The sequence below is a fragment of the Sinohyriopsis cumingii genome, unplaced genomic scaffold, assembly GCF_028554795.1.
Source record: "Sinohyriopsis cumingii isolate HCF-2022 unplaced genomic scaffold, ASM2855479v2 utg000622l, whole genome shotgun sequence".
Classification (NCBI taxonomy): domain Eukaryota; kingdom Metazoa; phylum Mollusca; class Bivalvia; order Unionida; family Unionidae; genus Sinohyriopsis; species Sinohyriopsis cumingii.
The window spans coordinates 3076916-3100797 of NW_028315918.1; the positions used below are offsets into that span (position 1 = coordinate 3076916).

Below are 23882 nucleotides of genomic sequence, written 5' to 3' on the forward strand. Positions count from 1 at the left end.
TCAGTGGTGCTGCCAGGATTTTATCAAAATGGTGGACTTCCCCCCTTGTTGCCAAAAATAAGGAGGAGTAGGAAAAATAGATGAGGAGGAAACAGCCAAAGTTCAATATTTACTTAACAATCAAATATCCATGTTTTCTTCTGCTGTTCCATTCTATTAAAGCCCTAATAAAATCAATATCCACAAAGATATCTCCTCAAGTTCTATAAACATTGACCTGTTGATGGTTTCTGAGGTTAATCTGTTCCTTATATATGTATGAACATTTTTATGTGCTGACAAGCCCTTTCAGTCTGCTGCTTGAACTTCTTTAGTGTTGTTATGGACAATTTTCCACAGCCCACAGGTAATGTCTCTTGGACATCTCTGCTCCAAATAAGATTTATATACTAACATGAGCTCTGCCAAAGCTTCACTTCTAAATCGATGTTTCGAGGACTACCATGCCAGATTTTTGTTCTGTTCTATAATGCTGTATCAAGTCCATCACTGCTAGTCTGCTTGTTCTGAATCATATGAATATCCTTACTTGTAAATTTCTTTTAGATTCTTATTTATTCAATTTATCTGAACCATTTGAGTGCTATGCAGTTTTGCAGCATAATATCCCCCGACAGCTAAATTATTTGAGAAAACAAATGAAAATTGCACTCCCCTTTTAAACTGCCTTTATTTTAGTTAGGCCTGGTATTCCACCTATTCTGCATTTAAATTCAAAATATAGCTAAATATGTGGTTGACTGGCAAGCTGTCTCACTTTGTCCATCTTGCATGCAGATCACATTTGCATTCTACATCACCAATCACTCAATGGTATTTCCAGTAACCTCTTCCAACTGATACTTCAAAAGTTAAAAAATTATTTTTATCATTGCTATCACCAGTCATTATTTGCCAAACGAAATTGTCATCTGAAGATGAATCATCTTGGTAGTCAACCATTTTGGGTTTTCTAGGTAGCCCATATTTTAAACAAACAGTTATAAAACTTTCTTGACAAATTTTTTATCCTGAAACTATTACAGAATGGTTGTTCCAGAGTGCAATGCGCCAATCAAATTGAGTTTAACAACCATTTATGTCAAGCCAAAGTACTCCGTTGTGTAAAACAGTTGCATACCTGAACAAACACCTGTCATGGCAGGTGCTACGAGACCTCTACCAGTCACCTCACTTGTCACAACAAGTTCCTTAGTAAAAAAAACTATATCTGTATATTAAGCAAAGGACATTATTATATGTGAGACTTTAAACTAATTTGCAGTAGTCTTCATACACCACTGCTCTCCATGTGTACAAATATGTACAAATTTTGAAGGATTCACATGCTCTGAAATGCTATACCTACAACACAAGAGGGCAGCAGTATATCACACCCACAATGCACGAGGACAGCAATATAGAAGCAATATAAGATGACAGCCAATTACCACATCTACAATATAATTGGACAATTGAATACCACATCCACACTATATGAGAGCAGCAGTATCCTGAGGTGTTTTACCTGTATTAATAAAACAATTCTGCATATGCAAATGTTTTTGTTTTCATTACTATACAGGCCCTATGACCCAAAGATCTCTTTCTAAGCATGACATGAAAGAAGATTTTAAACAGTCTACCTTTCTAAAATTAAGTTTGTAAGTGTTTGTAATCTGTGAAAGTAAATTTGTAAAACCTTTGCATGGGCATTCAATAAAACAGTATTTTTGATAATGAAAATATAAAAAAGGTTTAGGTGAAGTTTTAATGTGTTAAAAATATAGAATATACAGCATCTGCAATTATAAAATACATAAATTTAAAGAGTCTTCTGTCCACTTCATATTTAACCATGTTTACATAGAAATGTATTAAAGGTTTTTATGTTTCTGCTGCTACTTAAGCTGAATCCTGGCTGTATAACAGTTATGTCATTTGAATCCTGGCTGTATAACAGTTTTGTCATTTGAATCATGGCTGTATAACAGTTATGTCATCTGAATCCTGGCTGTATAACAGTTATGTCATTTGAATCCTGGCTGTAATAACAGTTATGTCATTTGAATCCTGGCTGTATCAAAGCAGTCTGAAAATAATTACAGTCTGCAATAGTAGGTTGTGATTGATTTTGGAATTTTATTAACTCAGAAAGCAGAATTTTCATAAAACAATTGTGGTACTTCTACAAAATAATGAATGACTGGCATCTTTGTAGTTTGAATGATTTGCATCCTGATTACATGTTACAATCAACAGACAACTCCAAAATGATTAGAATGTGGTAAGAGTCAATGCAAAGTTCCCAAATTGAAAACTGCTAATTTCTCAAAATTGAAATTTCACAAAATTTTAACACAAATTTCTAAACACACTGTAACCACAATAAAATGTTTTCAACATTTTGCACAATGAAGCAGATGACTAATGGCTAAACTCAGAGAAAACTGTTGCAAATTGACATTGTCTTTGTAAGTGAATATGAACCTTTTCCTTTTGTGCAAGGGTGCTATTATTAGTATTTGTGGACATGTTTGTGTGTCTGTACAAAACATTCAAGTTTTACCTGGAGTCCACAAGCTCCTTGTCACTATCATGCAGGTCCCCATTATGTGATGTCACACCATTGAAAGATACTGCAGAGCCAGCCATTGAAGAGCCAAGAGACATGAACGAGTCCATAACTCTATCTTGATCAGATCCTAACATAGTACTAGAAACACCACTATCGACAGTCAAGTTTGATCTCACAAGGGAAGAGTTTATCACAGTTTTATCAGAAACACCCCTTTCCACCTGCTCTTCTGTCTCCTCTGCACCAACAATAGTAATAGTGTATTGTTTACCATTTGCCTCTAAACGCTTTTCCAGTTCCTCAGTTTCACCTGCTCTTAAGAGGTCTTCTTGACTTGGTGTCAAAGTGACACCACTTCTCCTTGTTTGCATATCAGCACTTGAGTCCTCAGTTTTGTCTAATCCTGAGCGTGAGCCAAATTTCTTTCCTATCATGCTTTGAAGAATGGGAGACTTAAATTTTGGTGTCCCAGAATCACCATTTTGCATCTTGTTGTCAACAAGCTTTTGAAGAAGTGGGGACTTGAATTTTGGCGCCTCTAATGAGGATTCTACAATTTTGATCTCATGTCGTTCCTCTCTGTCACTTCCCTCATCCTTCTCTTCTGAGGACTCCTCTGATGTCAAACTTGTTTTGCTTGCAGCATTTGTCATCCTTGTTGGTGATTCCATCTACAAAAAGAATAACTTTTTATCAGTTTCCAAAATGTAGCTGGGTAGTGGGGAAAAAAGAAGTAAAACTAATTGTAATCATGCAATACTTACCTATTACTACTGGACTGAAAAAGGAAAGCAGTGCAATAGTAGCAGGTAATGTATTACTGCCATTAAAATGGGTTACATAGTGCACTGTTTTATATCAAGTTGGTTTTAATCCCCATGAAGTCCTTGATTGGTAATTGAAGCTGAATATACAAGTCAAACAGGAAGTCAAAGTACATTAAAATCTTGCTGGAAAACTGTAAAAAATGAATTTAACCAGGTCTTCTTTATCTAAAGCCTCATACTAAATCTGATTGCAATCCACAAAATTCTTCAAAAATACCTGGATATAAGCAAAACTGAAAGGCCAAGGTGGCAGGGTCCAGTTTCGTAAATTGGCCCCTGGCAAATTTCTTAACTTAAGGCTATGGTGTGACTTTTTCAGCTATTATTGTTTACTATTTATAGATATGGATATATTTGTGAACTAGGTGTTTCGGGCTTGTGTTGTTCTTGAAACTGATGTCAGGCATGTACACCTTCCATAGCTGCTCTGCAGTATGATGATGGTGAAATACCAATAGTCAGCTAGGAAGAAGAGCTAGCCTCCCATAGCAGTAGACATGTGGGTTCAAGGAAGTAGAGTATCTCAAAAATGGCTTGGATGACAACTATTCTGAATTGCATCAAACTATTTAGTAGAAAATGTTTTTCAAAATTTTCATCCAGGAAAAGAGCTTGCGTTTGCACTGTGAGCACCACATGCTGTCAAAATGACCTTTGGATGTGAAAAATGCATGTATAAAATAGGGGTTGGGGTGCATAAACTTCTTTTGCTATGAACTGCCATTGCCTTCTTTGGTCAAGTGAATACTATTCTTATGCTTTGTTTTAATATAGGTACCTAAACATATGGACCATTTTGACCTCACTTGTGTATTTGATTTTTTATGATTTTTTATACTAGGTCGCTGATTGTGGTAGTAAATTTGTACATAAAAACTGGCCCCTGCCACCAAAATGTGAGGTAAAACAGGGGACACAACTCCAGTAAAATGTACTAGGTACCCAGGGAAGGCACTTTTAATAGAGACTATTCACCCACTGATACATTTTATAATTTGTACAAGTTTTCACAGGAACTGGATAATCAGCATAACCTGACATATATTTTTTAAATACTGCCTCCCCTCTGTACCATGTATGTTTAACCCTTTAGCTACTACAGCTGTTGTGCAGTCTCACTACTGCTGAGTGTTATCATATCAGTTACTGAGACTACTGAGGCTGGTTGCTAGGCTGAATACTAGAACATCATCATGGCTGACTACAGAAACTGACAATAAAAACATGGTTACATTTATATTCATTATTTCATTATTTTTTGGAGGATTTCAGTGAAATAAAAAACAGCTTACCTTGTATAGTGTGTTATTCATATATTTTGACTACATATACTCCTACATCCCATCATACAAGAAATCCCAGTCATATAAACTGTATTGAATCACACAAAATAAATCCAATATTTACATACGTACATATAAAAACATGAATGAAATCTACACTCTAATTAAAAAGATGAGAGTGGTACCTCTCAAAACAGTCATTATCCACACATAAATGTACTTGGCATTATTTGCATCCTATGAAAACTTCATGTCTCCTCCCTTCTCTAACACACATCTTGCATCTCCCACGTTTTGGGAACCGTCCTGGCCAATGCCTTAAACCTTCAGCATCAACATTGGACAGAGCTTTTCTCTTCCTACTTCCCTGAAAGCCAGCAACCATACATTTGGCCAAGTTCATTCTAAATTCAAGCTGTGTTCTTTTCTTTTCTTTTCCGGATTTGGTTTTGATCTGGTGGTTTGGTGACTCTTTCATACATATCTGGGCATTACATATTGCTGTATCAATGAGAAACCAAAAAAGATATTTCCACCATTTCTTTGCTTTACGACAAGAACTGTATTGCATTCTGTTTTGGTCTGCAATATCCACTCCCCCTTTGTTTCTGGAATACTCATCTGCAACTTTTGGGCAAGTTACTTCTTTTCGTCGGCCGGTTTTTTTTCTTCGAGTTACACTGGACAGCTGTGTCGGATCCATGTTGTGATATAAAATATGGACAATTTTCTTGTCTTTCCAGGCAACACAGACCAGAGTCTCTTTTTGCATACATTTCATATCCCCTTGGCTTTTTAAACCACAGTTTTTTTTTAAAGGTTCTGGCATTCCTTTCCTATTTCCTCGGACAGTACCACAACAGAAGAGTCCATCTCGACGTAAATCTTCAAACAATTGGGGATTTGAAAAGAAATTGTCCATATAGATGTGGTGGTTTTTGTTTATTATTTTTCTGGTAAGGTCTTTCACCACTCTAGATCCTAACCCTTCTTCTCTCACTCTCGCTCTCTGTCCATCGGGCTTTCTAACATATACTTGAAATTCATGGACGTAGCCGGTTTGAGGATGGGCTCTTTCCCAGACTTTAATGCCAAATTTTGTGGGTTTGGCTGACAGGTATTGCTTAAATGACAGTCTTCCTTTATAAGCAATCATGCCTTCATCAATTGACTGGTTTTTGGGAGGGTCATAATTTTTCAGGCATTTATGCAAAACTGTCTCATAGAAAGGTCTTATATGGAAAATCTTGTCATGTCCTGGTTGGCCTCTGGGTGGGTTGATGCTTGTGTTGTTAGCATGGAAATATTTCCCTATTTTTTTCAAACCTTTCTCTTGTCATGATTTTGGGTATTCCTGGGATCCCAAAATACACAGATGTCATCCAGGCAATGGAATATTTAGGTATTTGCATAATACTCATGACGATGTATATTCCTAGATATGTCCACATCTCCGTGATGCTAGTTTCATACCATTTCTGGTCTTGTTTTTAGCCCAACATTTTCTTGACATAATCGTTTGTTTCTTTCACAAGTTTTTCCACCAGACTTTCAGGGAAAAACCTGAGGAAAAAATCATTCTCATTGTTTAGTGGTCCAAGCTCGATTGTTGGACCAACACGAGAATCAAAATTATTGATCTCGAACACGGCAAGGTCGTCACTCCATTGTGCAAGTGGGACTATGTCTTCCTCATCATCCAATTCAAAATCACTTACATTGGGTGTTGAAACCGGACTTATATCAATATCAGATCCATTTTCTACGAATGCTCCATTAAATTCTTCAATATCGCTTGCATATCGCTTCAAAGTCGCTCATATCTGAATCGGAATCCATTTTTGTTTACATCAACTACACGTTTCGTAAAGTGCAGAAAACTGCTTACAGTGTGTCTAAATTTAACCTCTCAGCTTTCAAACTTGTATCAAAATGTTGAGTAACCAGTCCTCTCATTGGTTATGATAATCAAAAATATGTAAACTTCTGTACTTTCAACCAATCAACATTTAGTTAACATAGCGGTCACGTCCACATAGATGCGACACTGGGGTTTCGAATAGTACTGAATTTTACGCACATAAGCGACACTGGGGTAGTAAACTAGGTTTACTGGCACTGCATATATGCATCAGTGGGGTTCAGGAGCTATTTACAATAGACGCTTAGATGCAACAGTCGTAGCTAAAGGGTTAAACTGAATAGCTCTTTGGGCTTAATGCAAATCCTCGTACCATTTTTCATTTCAATCCATATAATCCTTCAACGCAGAAACAAAATTTGTGATTGACATTACTGGACAAGACGAGATGGGGCATGAAGCAACAGACGGACACAAGTCACTATATGTACCCTGAATGGAATATACAAATTTATTTCAAGCCATATCTTAAAAAATATTTTGTTGTATGCATTCTCTCTGTCACAGTTTCTACAAATAAATATATCTATCAATTCCAAACTTACACGTGTCTTCTCTGATGCTGATGTTGGAGCTTCCACTTTAACTCTTTTCATGATCATTTCCAACCTCTGAAAAAATGAAAAATGATTTACAATCTTATGATGGTGGAACAAAGTCCTATCAAAATAAACATTCTTGTAATGACTGTAAAGTAACTGGACACTGCACTGCAGTCACCTCACCTAATCTGGCAGTAAAATAAGACAATAATGTGAACTTTTTTTGGGGGCAGTTATACATTCTTGTGGTTTTGTTAACCATGGCTACATCTGAAGTTAATTCTGTGGATCTGGTCCCAATGTATTCACACAACAATCATTGTTCATTAAGTCTTTAAATCTGTGGATTTTAGCAAACCAAAACTTCAAAATTATTGCTACCCAAAGAAAACTTATTATTTCACAGTATCTATGCTGCTTAATCCTTCTGCTGTTCAGAAAATTCACTTCACTGAAGATATGTGACCTCCATATCAGTGTAAAGCTACTGATGAATAAAACTTAAAACAGTTCTAAGCAATACTATATATTCCCTACTCAACATGCAATGAATTGTATAATCCTCAAAAATTGCCAAATAAAATATAAACAAGAGGCTAAAGTAGGCCTGATAACTTTCATCTGGCTGACATAGTAGCTGACCATTTTAATAAGCTGGCTTATGTAGTACTGTAAGAACAAAACCTCTCACAAACTTTATATTGTGTTCATTTTACCTACTTTATAACAGTATGGTAAAAATTATTTGCAAAGATAAAAACATATTTTTTTTCTCATAATCAAACCAATCCAATACTTTGATGGTATACACCTATTTGTCATGTTTAATGAAATTGCAAGAGAAATATATTCTCTATATCTAGAGAGGTAACAAGCTCAGTCAATAAGATAAAAAAATTAACTCATTAATATATGCAAATCTCACTATTATAGAACTAGTCAACGACAATAAAGATACAAGTTTATTTACTACAGAGTGGTAACATGCTTAGTGATTCAGATAAAAGATGACCTCATAAAAATGCCTAGATCTTGCTTGTAATCAAACACATCCTACATCTTGATGATAAGACTATCCAACAAATATGATCCAAAATTTAAACAGAAACAGAGCTGCTTGAGTGTTGACCATTTCAGCAATTTGGGTGCAAGATCGTGACAGTAATGTGTGTGGATCTCACTCGTTGTTGTTGTTGTTGTGGGGTTTAACGCCATTTTTCAGCACACGATAGGCTAGATCTCACTCGTAATGATACTCAACTGCAATCCTGATCACAGTAGCCAGTTCAATCAAAATCTTATCTAAAATGGTCTTTAGAGTTGTTTTAAAAAAATTGCAGAAAACTGGATACAAAATTGCATCACAAATATACATAGGTCACATTCAAAATAAAACTCATCCAACATCTTGATAACAGTAACCTATTTCTCAAAAGTGTTATTTTGTGAATAAATCAGGTCAAATATACCATCTCTAGAGCGGCAAGAAGCTCAACAAATAAGATGCAAGATCACCTCATTAACATGCGTAAATCTCACTCAAAATAAAACTTATTAGATACCGTGATGATATGACCTATTTATCCAGTTTGATAAATATCTTATTTGAGGTAGTAACTATAGTGTTGACAAGCTCAGCCAATCTGATGCAAGATCACCACATTAATATCAGTAGCTCTCATTCATAACAGTACTCAACAGAGATCTTGATGACTCAAGTGTTTTTATTAGGTTTGAGCAAAACCAGTGTCTAGAGCACAATCAAGATCAATCAGATGCATTATCATCTCAATAACAATCATGGATCTCCCTGTTATCAAACACTTCTGCAAGATCTTGATCGCACAAGCCTATATTCCAAGCCTGATATATGGTTTCCTGAAAGGCAACAAGCTTGACCAATCAGGTGCAAGATTAGTTCATTGGTATGCATCAACTTACTCCTTACTGAGCTCATTAAATATTTTGATGATATAAGCCCATATTTCAAGCTTGACCAAAATCGAGTCAGAAATATAGTTTCCATTGTGATGAAAATATTATGTCATTAATGTGTGGATCTTATTCATTATCAACCTCTTCTGGAATCTTGAAGATATAAATCCATATTCCAAAGTCTGATCAAAATCAGATCAGAAACATGGCCTCCATAGTACAGCAAGCAATTTTAATGGATGGACTATGGGTGATGGTTGCAGGAAAATACCATTAAAGAAAATATACTGTCCTCCATACCTTTGTGCAGCAATCTGAAACAGTCTTTTACTACCACATGCAAAACAAAAATAATTCCAAAACAAAAATTAAAAAGAGCTGGTATACCTTTTTCCTTTCCAGTCTTTCTTCCTCCTCCTTCTTTGCTCTCTCTTTTCGCTCCTTCTCCAAACGTTCAGCTTCTTCACGACCTTTTCTCTCGGCATCTTCTTTCTGAGAAGGATATTAGGAATGGACAAATAAAATTTCAATAAAACAAAATACACAGACATATATCCATACACTACTTGAAGTGCTGAATTCAAATTTTTTCTCAAAAGTTATAATTCTGACCTAAGCTTGCAACAGATTATTAAATGAGATAAAGACTTCACTCAGAGTAATTTCTGTATGCTGAGTTTAACATTTTCAAACCTGCTAAATGGTGTTTGGGTAAATGAAATGTTCAACAAAATTACCATTAATGGCACACCATATGTCTGCCAATGTTTAGTAGTACTCTATGTAGACACAAGGAGGGTACGGCTGAGTATGGAGATCAGTGACCAAGAGGTCTCAGAGGCCTCAATCTTTGGTCAAGGTATATGGTCTTGCAGTCTCAGAGGCCTCAACCTTTGGTCAAGGTATATGGTCTTGCAGTCTCAGAGGCCTCAATCTTTGATCAAGGTTTATGGTATTGCAGTCTCAGAGGCCTCAACCTTTGGTCAAGGTATATGGTCTTGCAGTCTCAAAGGCCTCAACCTTTGGTCAAGGTTTATGGTCTTGCAGTCTCAGAGGCCTCAACCTTTGGTCAAGGTATATGGTCGTGCAGTCTCAGAGGCTCCAACCTTTGGTCAAGGTTTATGGTCTTGCAGTCTCAGAGGCCTCAACCTTTGGTCAGGGTATATGGTCTTGCAGTCTCAGACTTTTAGACCCCATAATCAAAAAGGTTTATTTATTACTCTAAGTGAAAGTCATCTTTAATAAACTTGCTCTAGAAAAATGTTTTTCTGTAAAACCCATTTTTCTTCAATAATCAATAACTGCATGACTCCAAAACCAAAAGCCCTCTTCCATACCTCAAGTAGTGGCCCTCCACAAACTTTGGTTCATGTATGCGATAAATAACTGACTTGTCTGTACAGGAATCCTTTTCATCTTTCACTCACAGCTATCATGAGCTTTGACATATTTTTAAACTCCAGAATCAATAGGGTTATTCTTTAAGTATGATCTATCCATGAAGTTTTTGCCTTGTATTTGTTTCATGGAGTTTTAAATAACTTTATTATATTAGTTAACAATGACACAAAAATGAGATTCACATTGTCAAACAAATGTCATGAATGACAGGCAACACTAAATCTCCTCAATGTAACACTGGCATATTGAAAATATCTGACTCCAGTTCCTAACCAGGTTTGGCCTCTTTTTTTATGGTGACTAAGTTTACGTTTTTATTTGTTGAAGCTAGGTTTCTGCACTTAAAACTCCTTAAATTATGGTTAGTGATTCCAATTCTGAATATTAAGATACCCTTTAAGAATGTTTAAGGGTCAAAAATGAAAATGAAATAGCAGTAACTGGCACATTTTTTTACCAAAAACCTAGGTCTCATTTTCAAATTATATTTTTTCCCTACTTATATATTGGTACAAGCAATAGCCCAGAAAGGTCGAATCATGACATTTACAAAATCGGATTGGGACATATCTCTTTAAATCAGAAGGATTTACAATTTTTAGGATGTACAAAGGAATTTTGTGTGTGTGTGTGTTTTAGATTTTGAACTATTTTTCAGTCATATCGCATTAGGCTGCAGCAGGATAAATATCCTGACACCAGGCCGATAAGTCCTAACACTAACCTTTTAATGCTAAGCACCCAACGTGGCAGCTGTAAGTACCATTTTTACAAGTCTTTGGTATGACTCAGCCAGGTTTGGACCTGCGACCTCCTGCATCAAAGGCTGATGTGCAAACCACAAAGGCATTTTAACATGTTTATATTTTACACATCAGATTAAGCAGCGTTCAACCAAACCAGTACATAATTTATGAGCATAACAAAAAGGCCAGGGCCTACACGTTTAGCCCAAAATCAAAACATTGCTGTAAAACATGACCTTGAAACAAGATAAAAAGGTTTAGTAAACATGTTGCAGAATGAAAAGTCTTAGCTTTGTAATCATTCATTCAATGTATGGAGAAAATCTGTAAAGTGTCTTAAAAAATATAAGCAAAAGAAAAAAGTCTTATTGCAAATTTCCTATTTCTGTGACCTTGACCCCAAGGCCAAAGAAGCAAGCAAGCATTTCACAGAAAAATTGTCTTATACTGGCTCATTCAAAGCATGAAGACATCCAAGAATGGGTTAAGGGAATTAAACAAATGAAAAAACTTTATTAAACAAAACTTGAACATAAAATTTCTCTGACTGCGACCTTGCACCAGATCAAATGGGCAAGAGCTCTTGTCAGAGAATGAACTTTCTTAGCTTCACAATGAGTCATCCCAAGAATTAAGAAAATCCATCAATGGTTTAAGAAATGTGGGCAAATAATTTTTTTAATGAGCTTGAATCAAGACCAAAAGTAAGCATGTTGCAGACTGAACTGACTTAGGTTCAAAATTATTCATCCAAGCATGAACAAAGTCTGTAAAGGGTTTTAGAAAGCATGCAAAAACAAAAAACTTAACTCAATTCTATGTGTAAGATTTTGACCCCAGGGTAAAAGGGGCAAGCAAAACGTAGAATTAATTGTCTCAGCTTCATTATGATTCATGCCAAATATGGTAAGAATCAATCAAGGGTTTAGGAAATACACTCTAATTCTGCTTACCATGGTGACATCATAAAGTTCACAATAATCCAATCTATAACCTTCAAGAGAGAGCTGTAAAGTTACTGGGCAGACATGAGAAGAAACCATGCTTTATTGCCCACTCTCAAAAAACATCAGAGGAAAAGTGCTGAAAAGTGGTTTAATGAAATCCAGCTTATCAGTGACATTGGCCCTGAAGATAAAAACTTGACTAATACATGAAATGATGTCAAATTAAGTATCATTAGTGTAAATTTTATATTACTGCACCTCAAACAGCTTTTATGATATCTGTTACATACATCTGATTTAATTCATATTTATTTTAATTTAATTGTTTGTCAGTTTTAAATTTTTATTCTATTATATGCTATTATAATGTGAATTTATTCACTGGAGATGATTTTTTCCAGAAAATCAGTTGACCTTAATCATTCTTTCTTAATTATCAGGTGTTGATCTAAATCTTGACCTTGTTTCAGAATTTGTAACAACCTTCGTAAACAAAGTTCTATTTTAAAATGATTGGTTTTCATCAGGGTCATTTCTGGTGTATGTGACATAAACAGGTTCATGTGACACACACACACACTCCCTTTCGATTTAGCAATTCTGGTTTTTCCATTATTGCGCATTTGTTAGTTTTAATAGAGATTCAAAGAGACAGATTTCTCAGTTTTGGGCTTTTAACACTGATGTCAAGTTATTTTGTTGTAGCCAGATTTGGAGTTATAATTTTCTTCAGAATCAGTTGGATTTCAAAAGAATTAAATTCTTTTTTCTCTGGAAATATTTTGAGTAGTGCTCACACAGAGATTTTGGAAAGACATTGCTTACAAATTTAATTTGGATTTCCAACACCGGAGTGTCATTATTTGTATTTCTACATGGAACTGTAGATAAGCACAGTACTGACTACAGCATACGTCATCATCATCCATCTTGTATTTTCCATTTATTACTAGGACTTTCGCAATTTAATTCATGGATTATTCTTAGATTATTTTTGGATTTGATTCTTGAAACCGTAAGTTCTTCTTTTTTTAAGTTTTACAGAATTTTTCCAGGGAAATAAATTATTTGTTAAATTTTAAAAAGCTTGTTGTTTTCACTCTTTCCGTGTTACTCTTTATTAGAGCCTAAACATGTAACATATCAAAGAAGAAATGAATGAAACCTTCAAGTACTGACCTGTGACTTTGATCCTGAGGATAAGATATCAAACATGCATTTTGTAGTGATAACATAGCAAGCCTCATCCAATTATCTTAAACAGCTCTTAAGCAAAAAAGCAGAAGGGCAAATGTGAATGAAACCTACAATAATGAACAGTGACCTCGACCATGAAGACAGAAGAACCAATATCACACACAGCAAACCTTTTTGCGAGGATATACAGTCCTACCAAGTTTCATCCCATCATCTCAAATGGCTCAAAATTATAAAAATTCAACCAGGACAATGACCTTGAAGATATGACACCCCAATATGATGGACAACACATTTTGCCAATAATGACATATGTACTTAAAGCAGCATCCCTGAAATCTCAAGCAGCTCTAAAGTTACGGAATGGAGTGTGATGGAAAACAACAAATCATGACTCACAACCTTGTCCTTCAAGACAGCCACATCCCATCCCCATGGTATGCAACATGCCTTCTAGGGATGATGTACAAATATGTTTCATTCCTAATCTCAAACTTTAAATGTATTGAGCAGAAGGAAAAGTATTATGGAAAAGTCAAATATTAAGCCTTAAGCTTCTTCCCGGCAATAGCATATCAAATAACGTATGTAACATATCTTCTAGTACTAAGTTTCATCTGAAACCCGGGTGGCCGAGTAGCCAAAAATGCTCATCTTTACCAATCACTACCATTCCACCTCTGTCCACGTAGGTTCAGGTCTCAGGCTCGGCCAATGTGGGTATGTGAGAAAGCTGCCTGTCACTTTCTGTCAGTTGGTGGTTCTTACCGGGGTCTTCCCAAGTTCTACCTACACTAATTATATTGGCCACCATGTATAGCCTATCATGAGAAATGGTGTTAAACCAAAAACAAACAAAAAAAAATTACATCCATTAACCTCAAATATATTTAAATATACTGATCAGAAGGAAAAGAATTATGGAAATTTAAAATATTAAGCCTTAACTTTGTTCCTGGCAAAAGAACCTTGAATACTGCATGCAAGACATTTTCTAGGAACGATGTTTAGGTATAACAAGTTTCATCGCTATATCTCAAATAAATGGATGGAAACACAGATACTATGTTGGCTGCTTTTCTTTATAAAGGCAGGGGACAATAAGCAAATGAAGCAAAAACCGTGCAAAAACTGTTTCTTAATAGTGATAACATCATTACCAGAAAAAAAAGACTGCTATATCTTGTATTTCAGTAGCATAGTTTCCATTTCAACATCTCAGCATAACTCTTACAGAAAAGCAAAGGATCACATCTACACACACACTTCTTATGTATATGATCCTTCTGCACTGTATTAATTATTATTTGCCTCTTCAGCTGTCCACAATGCACATATAACACAGATACACATCAGCACACACCAAGTTAATAACTGTACAACTTACAGATTTCCTCTCTGCCTCCAGCCTCTCTGCCTCCTCTCTCTTTCGCTGTTCCTCAGCCTCAATGGCCATGCGCAATCTCTCTTCCTCTGCCCTCCTGGCTTCCTCTTCCAGCCGAAGTGCTTCCTCCTCCATTCGTCGCTGTTCCTCCTCTTCAAGACGGATACGTTCCTCCTCCTCACGCCTACACAGACAAGCAAAATTTCTCAAAAATATAGCAAGATATACCAAACTGACTGGATCATCCGGTGCCTTAAAACTCAATGCATGGAACTGAATAAATAATAAGAGGATTGTGATATGAACATGCTACATAAAATGACTCCATGTATGAGAGCATTTACAATGACTTTTATCTCATGTGATATTAATGCTGATTCTTTTTCAAAACTTGGTGCAAACATAAAGTTACATTTTGCTCAGTTGTTTTGTTGTTGTTGTTGTGGGGTTTAACACCATTTTTCAGCATGATAGGCTATACATGGCGGCCAGTATTAATGGTGGAGGAAGAACCCAGAAAACCCCGGAAAGAACCACCGACCCACGAGAAGCTACTGGCAAGCTTTCTCACATGCCCACATTGGCTGAATCTTTGACTCGAACCGCCGCAGACAGAGGTGAGATGGCAGTGATCCGTAACGAACAGCGCTTTAGACCATTCGGCCACTCGGGGCCCCCATTTTGCTCAGTGTATATTCTTCCACATAAGATATTATATCAGCATCTTGTATGACAATCTTTTTCTCTTTACTCAAAATTACATAACAACAACTATCCTCTTAATCTAAGTCTTATTTAAGCCCATGTCTCTGGTCAGAGATTGACGAATCCTATGCCAAACTAGCTCAGTCAACTAAGATTCACTGCAAGCCTAAGACGTTTGTTTTGTATCTATTGAAAAGAAAGTGATACTTTTTGGTTCATCTAATGATAATGCACCTCAGAATTTTAATTTTGTGTTTCTGATTGCTCTAAAACATAATTCTGGATTGTTCAATTGAATGTGCCCACCATTTGATTAGAAATTAGCATGGAATTTTTGGAATTAATTCAGGATCATTCAATTAAGCATACTCAATGTCTTACCTGCAAACTGTGCCATGATGCACTCTATCTCTGCATATTTTGATTTTTTTTAAAAAAAGAATCTTGCAAAGAACCTTTAAAACTGGCAATCATCAGACCAGGATGATTATATAGATCACCTGTGCCAAGCTATTAGTAGTCTCCAGAAAATAACATACACAGTAATTATTATGCAGAAAATAAATTAGTCAAAAAGATCTCTTTCTGCAATAAGGGTGTAGTACTACTTAATCAGGATGAATCCCCTCACATATCTAGGTAAGATCATATCATGAAGAATTCCAAATGCTTGTGCTAAAAGTAAAGACCTAACGATGCAACTAACTGATGAGATATAGGTCATGATAAGCTCTTTTGTTGTATGGATGAGATGCACACGTGCACACACATATATATAACATATATAACCAAATTTACAATTTTAGAATAAACAGTTGCTGAGAAACAAACACAAATTTACCCTTATTCAGTGAAGCACAAAATATGGACCACAATGACCTACTTCTACAATGAGGGAGTAGTCCTCAACAAGATTAATCCCTTCACTAAGTTTCAAGATTCTAGACAGGATAGTATCTACATAGCTTGTCCAAAACCTATGTTTGAACCAAGATAGTGAAACATAGGTCATAATGACCTTTTCTGTGTGACTGTGTTTACAATCAGCTAGTAAATGATTCAAACAAATAAGCAAAGCTAGTGAGACAAGAAAAATGGGTCAATAGCAAGCTACTTATGTGATGATGCTGTAGTACTAATCAAGATGCATCCCCTAAGTTTCATGATTATAAATTGAACAGTATGTACCGTATTTACCATATATGCTGGGACACCGTATTTGTTGGGACACCATAAATTAATTTCAAAAGTAATTTTTTGTGCACTGTATGTTCTGGGACACATCGTTTTTTTCGAGTCGTAAGTTGTGGGACACCATTTAAATCATTCGAAAATTTCATGTCAGAAATTGCACTCCAACTGAGATTTTATTTTAAAAAATATAAAACTGTATACTTGACATAAAACTCTTCAATCCACTGCAGCAGCATCTCATCAACACAACCCTTCTCCTGCACACGTACGATCTATTCTTTTGGTACATGAACATATTTTTAGCTTTTTCATACCATGAAAAAATGTTAGAGACAACACACCACCTGAAGCGGAAACTGCAAGGACAAAAGTCAGATGTTTTCAAATCTGCACTAGTCTTGCTAATTCTCACACTTCTGACGCCCATTTTACAGTCAGTCCATCCACGAATGCGATCAAAGTACACTAGAGTTTTATCCATCTTAATGATCATATTGTCGGTGAAATGATCTATTCATCACGTGATTTTAATTTGCTCCAAATCTTCTGGATGATGCTGGGTCATCGATGTTCGCGCACGAAGCATTATATTGTAAACTTTAAAAATTGTTCCATTGTTTCACTTTATTTTAAAAAATGTCGTGAATACTGGTGAAATGAAACCAAAGTTAGCTTCCACATCTCAGCAGTCTTTGTTTATTCGAAGCTAAGATATAAATAATCGGCACACGTAAAAGAATCCAAGTCGGCTTCTGAAGTCAGCTTGCTTTGCAATAAAATAACCTTTGTATTGATATCCTTTTAAAAAAATCGGCTTCAGAGTCCAAAGTCGGCTTCCGATATCGGCTTGCTTTGTGATAAAAATAACCTTTGTCTTTGATGTCCTGTCAGTATGTTCAAAGAAGTTTACTGTTGGCTGCCAGCTGTGTTTATTTACCACCAGGGCTTCTATGTGTTTGGCATTTTTTGTAGTAATTATTACAAAGGTGCACTGATGTCTGCAGATAAATAGTAATGACACTTTTGTAACCCGCGCCGGCGAAAAGATTGTCACTTGCACTCAAGTGAATGTGATTTTAAATAATGATTTTTATTTGCGAGATACTGTCATACAGTAGACCTGGATATAAATTATTCTTGGCTATTTTGAACCTAACACCGTGCCATGCATGAAAGGCAGTTGTCTTCAATATATCGGTTGATTATTTCCCTCTCATTTGCGAATTCATCGACATCTGTGCACAAAGCACTATATTGCGTCAAAATATGTTCCATTGTTTCAATTTATTTTCAAAATTCCCGTGAATATAATTGAAAAGGAACCCAAGTTTGCTTCCATATCTTGGCCGTCTTTGTATTTTAAACAAAAAAAAAAAACAGCTCACTTCACAAAATCCAGTCAGCTTCCGATGTCGGCTTGCTTTGCAATAAAATAACCTTTGTATTGATATCCTTTACCAAAAAAAAAAAAAAAAAAAAAGTAACCAAAGTCGGCTTCTGAGATCAGCTTGCTTTGTAATAAAAATCACCTTTTGTCTTTGATGTCCTGTCGGTAGGTTCAAAGAAGGAGTTAACTGATTGCTGCCAGTCGTGTTTATTCACCACCAGGGCTTCTATGTTCGATGTGTTTGGCATCTGTGGTTACAATTAATACAAAGTATCATTGACGTCTGCGGGTAAATAGGAAGGATAATTTTGTAACCCGAGCTGGTGAAAAGATTGTCAATTACACTTAAGTGAATGTGTTTTCAAATGATCGTTTTTATTTGCGACATACTGTCATACAGTAGACCTGGATATAATTCAATCTTGATTATTTTGCACCCAACACCGTGTCATGCGTGAATGGCTTCTTCAAGATATCGGTTGACTATTTCCCTCTTGTTTGCGACTTTGTTGGCTCCAGTTTTCAGTCGGATAACATGTTCTAACTTTGGAGCACAACCACACACAATTGCTTCTCAATGTTCATGTGAACAATGTGGTGTGTGGTATCGGACATAATTGATACACGCTACAGTATGGAATCCTACGCTTACGGATTTCGTGGAAATATTTTATTCTTAAATGCTCATGTTGAAAAAAGGAATAAATGATAACAACACAAGGTTAGTTTCTTTCTATTATCAATTCAACGTTTTATTTATATATTTTTTTGCAACGTGCAGTGGGGTGGGGGGAAGCACAAATGCAATACAATTTTATTTCGTTTCTTAAGTCTTGGGACATATGACCAAAGTGAAAAAATGTTTCACCATAAGTTCTGGGACAGGAAAAAAAATAATTATTTTATCGTGTCCCAACATATGCGGTAAATACAGTATACAGGATGCAAAAACACCTATGTGGTCATAAACAAAACACAAAACCTTAACCTATACCAGCAAAATAAATTATGAAATGTAGGTCACAGTGACTTCCAAGCACACAAGCTGAATGCAAACTTCACCAAGAATGTATACCTAATGTACATGAATGTATGAAGTTAGCCTCCTCATCTCCCTTTCCAACATGTAGGTGTTTTGAAACCCACTTCAAACTGTTTTCCTTCGACTTGTAAGAAACAATGGTTGCGATGCAGTGAGGCTGTACATATTTATATGCTTTTACATGTACAGATGCCAAACCAAGCACTGGTGGTTGCACAATATCTCTCCTCTTATTCAAAGACCTGAGCTAAAAATTATATCTAAATATGTGTTGATGCTGGGGACAACAACAAAAAACCACTTTAGTCCAGTTTACCTGAGTTCCTCCTGTCTCTGTCTCTCAAGCTCTGCCTCTCTTTCCGCCTTTTCACGTGCCATCCTCCTCTTCTCTGCTAGTTTGGTCTTGTAATCCTCCAGCTCCAGGTCTTTCTGTGACTTGGGTGTAATCTTCTGCTCTGCAGGGCTTGGCTTCACTTCAGGTGTACTGAACTTCACCTCATGCTTTTGTTTCACTGGAGTCCGCTCTCTTTCTGCCATCTCCTCTTCCTCCTTTTCTTCTTTCTCTTTATCAACCTCTTCTTCTTCTCTTGTCTCAGCAACATGTACTTCAATATGAAATCATCGAGAATTCATGTCAAACAGTAAGAATTCATTTGTGCATTTAATACTTTTAATGCTAACTATCAAAGACAAGTGACCCTCAAAGTGACTAATACTTTACTGACAGAAACATTTAAAGGAATCCAAGATAAGCCTCTTTCTTCTGTCGATTTCAACTGCCGAGTAGTGAAACAATCTCCAAATTATTCTTGAACAAGAGTCCCTCAAAAAGATACTGATGCTCTATCATTGAAAAAGAATTTCCAGGAATTCAAGATAAGACCATTTCTTCTTATAAGGTGACAAGTCTTGAGACCATCTCTGATATTTTAAAGCTGCAAGATTTTCAAATTTGTCACTGAGGAATCAATACTGGATATTAAATCTGCATTTTCATTTAGGACAAACTAGACCCCTATGGAAAGACCATTCGTGAAAACTCCATGATATGACCATTCATTCAGGAGAACTAGTGTCTAGAATTTTGCTATGTTTATTGTGATAGGCATACTGGATGTCTGGGTGACACCAGTTTGATGTAGAAGCAACTAGATCATGATGTAGAAGCAACTAGATCATATAAGAAGCCTTTTGTTGAAAACCACATGTTGATATGACCATCAGTTCTGGAGGAGTAGCAATAGTAATATTCTGGTTGCCATATTTGAGGTCATATCAACAGCATTTTCACCTCAGACCAATATGATATAATAAGTCTTCTGGTGAAAACCACACACTGATATGAATTTCCATTCATAAGGAGTAGCAATAACAAGATTTTCAAGTTGTCTGCCATTGTGGCCATCAGATCATCACCATTTTCATTTAGAATAAAACTGTGATCATAAGTCTTCTAGTGAAGATCCCATTTTGGTATGACCATCAATTCAAAAGTAGCAAATGGTTGCCATGGTGACAAACCAGATTTCTGAGCAGCACCATTTTAAGACCAACTAAACCTTGGGATTAGTGTGCATAAAGTTTCATGGCAACTCTCCAAGAAGTTTATGATCAGTAGTGATAACGAACTTGTGCTAACAGATGGGCAACATGAGTCAACGGACAACATGTCATCCCATCAGCTCATATGAACTAAGACCAGAAAGCTACAAACTGCAATATACCAAAAACCCACATGACCATCCATGTTGGAGAAGTAGCAACAAGATTTTCAAGATGGTCACTGTGCTGGCCAAAATGAATGTTCATGATTACTATTTTTCATCCAAGAAAAATCAGACACCATAAGAAGTCTTTTAGTGAAAATACCATATAAATATCACCATTTAGGAGGAGAAATAATAGCAAGATTTTCAAAATGGTGCCAAATCAGTAATTTTTTTTTACTGGAAACAACTAGATATTATATTTAGTTTTTTTGTGAAATTCCCAGGTCAGTATGACCATCCTTGCAGGAAGAGTAGCAATGGCTACAAAGGAGTAATGATAGAGAGATTTAACAAAAACCTCATTATCAAAATGAACATCCATTCAAGAACAGAAATGTAAAAGATGGCTGACAAAGCAGTCATTTTGGAGGTTGGATCTGCATCAGTGTAATACTGGAGCAAGCAGATACTGCAAAAAAAGTGTATATATATATATATATATATATATATATATATATATATATATATATATATATATATATATATAAAGATACAAATACATTTTGGTATGGCCATCTGTTCAAAAACGGCAGCTGTTACAAGTTTTTTTCTTCAAATTTGTGGAAATCACATTGGCATCATTTTTTTGTTTAGGTTTAACAACATATAGTAAAAAGTGTTTTAGCTACAACCCAATCAATGTGAACATCACTTCAAGAGGAGTAGTAAAATCAAAATATCAAAACATCTCTATGGTCATTATGTTAAAGGCCTGATCAGTACAATTTTTATTTAAGACCAGTAGGAGATACAAGAAGTCTTGTTAGAGAAAAGATGGTCCATATGACCATCTGTTAAAGAGAAGTAGATTTAATAAGATGGCTATCTCGAAAGCCATACTGGTGGTCTGTTCCACACAATTTTAATTCAGAACCAACTACATATCATCATAAGTCTTTTTCTAAAAACCTATATTACTATGAAAATTCATTCCAGACAAGCAGCATAACAAGATTTTAAGATGGCCAAATTAGGTGTCCAAGGGACACCACTCTATTTTAGGGTCAACAACACATTATAAAAAAGTCCTTTAATGAAAACTCCATGTTGCTATAACCACCCACTGGGAATAAGCATTGATAACAAACTTTTCAAGATGTTTGGTGGCATCTATTATTAAATATCTGAGAGGCACCGTTATTTTTATTTAGGACTAACCAGACTAAGGGATGAAGGTGTAAGTTGCATTGCAGTCCTTCTGATACCTGAGGAGTAGCAATAACAAGCTTGTGCTAATGTAAGCAATAACAAGCTTGTGCTAATGTACATATGATAAATGGACAACAGACAAGATTTCAATACATAAACTCTTCTGCTCTATGCTCATCACAGCTAAAAACAGTTAAACCAATCTTTTCCTCACCAGGCTCAGGTGGCATCTCCTCTTTTTTCTCCACATCCTCTTCTACTTCAGTCACAGTTTCAGCCTTCGGAATTTGTGCCTGAATCTCTTCCCTTTGCTCCTCCTTCACTACACTGACAACTTCTGCCTCCCATTCCTCCTCCAAGACTCTTCCTAGCTCTGCCTCAGGCTTTCCCTCAAGAACTGATTCCTCCTTTTGGAGGTCCTTATGAGGAGGAGTTTGTACTGACTTGACTGGAACTTTATCCTTGGCTGGTGACCCTTGTACAGACTTCTCTTTTGAAGTCTTGTCTTTTTCCTTCTGTATTTTGGACTGAAAGCATCATGAAATTACTTTTACACATAAATTTCAAAATTCATTACTAAGTAAAAAGAAGAGAAAACAATTCTTACAGAGGTCAAGTAGTCTGCAAACATTAAAATATTGCTCCAGAAATCTTACAACGTAGAGCTTCAACACTTCACCCAGTACATTTACTGATAAATATGGGAAGACAAAAAGACATTCATTTAATATAGTTAAATTAGCTAACCTTTTTGCCCCATTTTGTTGCTCAAATAGCATTTTGTTTTTAACCAACGATCACCAAAATGATGAGCAATATTTCAGAACATGACAATTTACTTCATTCACAACAACACATTTGATGAATGAAAATTCAGCAGCTGGTTCAGATTATTACCATGAAGTTACTATAACTGCTAAAGAAACATTTTTTCTGGGTGTATAAAAGATGTAAGAGTCTATACCATTGAACAAAAGAGCACATACAAATGCACTGCTTTGCATGAAATCAAACTTTTACTAGCTTTAAAAAAATTCTGGGAAAAAGACCAAATATGAAACAAAATATTATGGGTATTGAAACATTTGGAACAGAAGCCACACCAAAAATGGAAAATTACATTCTTCAGCCCTGTACTGATAAAGTACACAATAAAATATTTAAAAAATCCTGTCAAAACTTGGAAAAAAATCTAGAACCAACACAGCCCATGCATAATGCACATCCGAATGAAACAGAATAGACCCTAACCTGCCACTGTGTCATGGTTTGGCATATCAGGGTCTATAATGTTGAACTTTATGGCTGATCGCTTGTCAAATGTTCGAAGATTTATTATATTTAAAGACTGATATTTTCACATGACTAGGGTTTCAAGCTATTCTGAGTCACTTATAATTTATCAGCTGGTGTGCATTTTCTTGACCTACTCTTGTTTGAATATCTATCCCCAAGTAAGGGTCATTAGAGCAATACTGGAAACTATATGTCACAAATGCCCTTAAAATAAGAGAGAAACAAGTAATTATAACTTCATCAAATTTGCACTAGATGAAAATTACAGATCTCTCTTATCAAAGAAAGCATATGTTGGTGGCATTTTTTCCATATGACACGATTAATGAGATCACATTGCCTCTCTAAAACAGAAATCCTAAATAGATGATTTATGGCAGGTCTTAAATCACAAAAGATCTGAAAAGGTCGCATATATGTTTCACCAAGTTTATCAATTTCTTTTACAAGACTATTATTGTGATAATAAAAACTGTAAAAGAATTTTTCCTATCATTTAATAAGAGAAACAAGTTGCAATTGTGCCATTTTAATGTCCAGTCTCACCAAATAATTCACCCTGCTAAAATATACATAGTGACAACATATTGATGATGTCAT

General features: G+C 35.7%; 1 protein-coding gene across 14 annotated transcripts in view; it reads right to left on the reverse strand.

Annotated features, from left to right (window-relative positions):
• LOC149773691 (uncharacterized) overlaps positions 1–23882 on the reverse strand; it is a 166198-nt gene that overhangs the window by 17852 nt on the left and 124464 nt on the right. For all 14 annotated transcript variants that reach the window (XM_089946154.1, XM_089946166.1, XM_089946165.1 and 11 more), the window contains 6 exons: positions 22201–22513; positions 19385–19673; positions 14744–14924; positions 9453–9557; positions 7134–7199; positions 2549–3228 (listed from right to left, as the gene is read on the reverse strand). In XM_089946154.1, the coding sequence (XP_089802280.1) occupies positions 2549–3228; positions 7134–7199; positions 9453–9557; positions 14744–14924; positions 19385–19673; positions 22201–22513 (1634 nt within the window). The remainder of the gene's footprint in view (positions 1–2548; positions 3229–7133; positions 7200–9452; positions 9558–14743; positions 14925–19384; positions 19674–22200; positions 22514–23882) is intronic.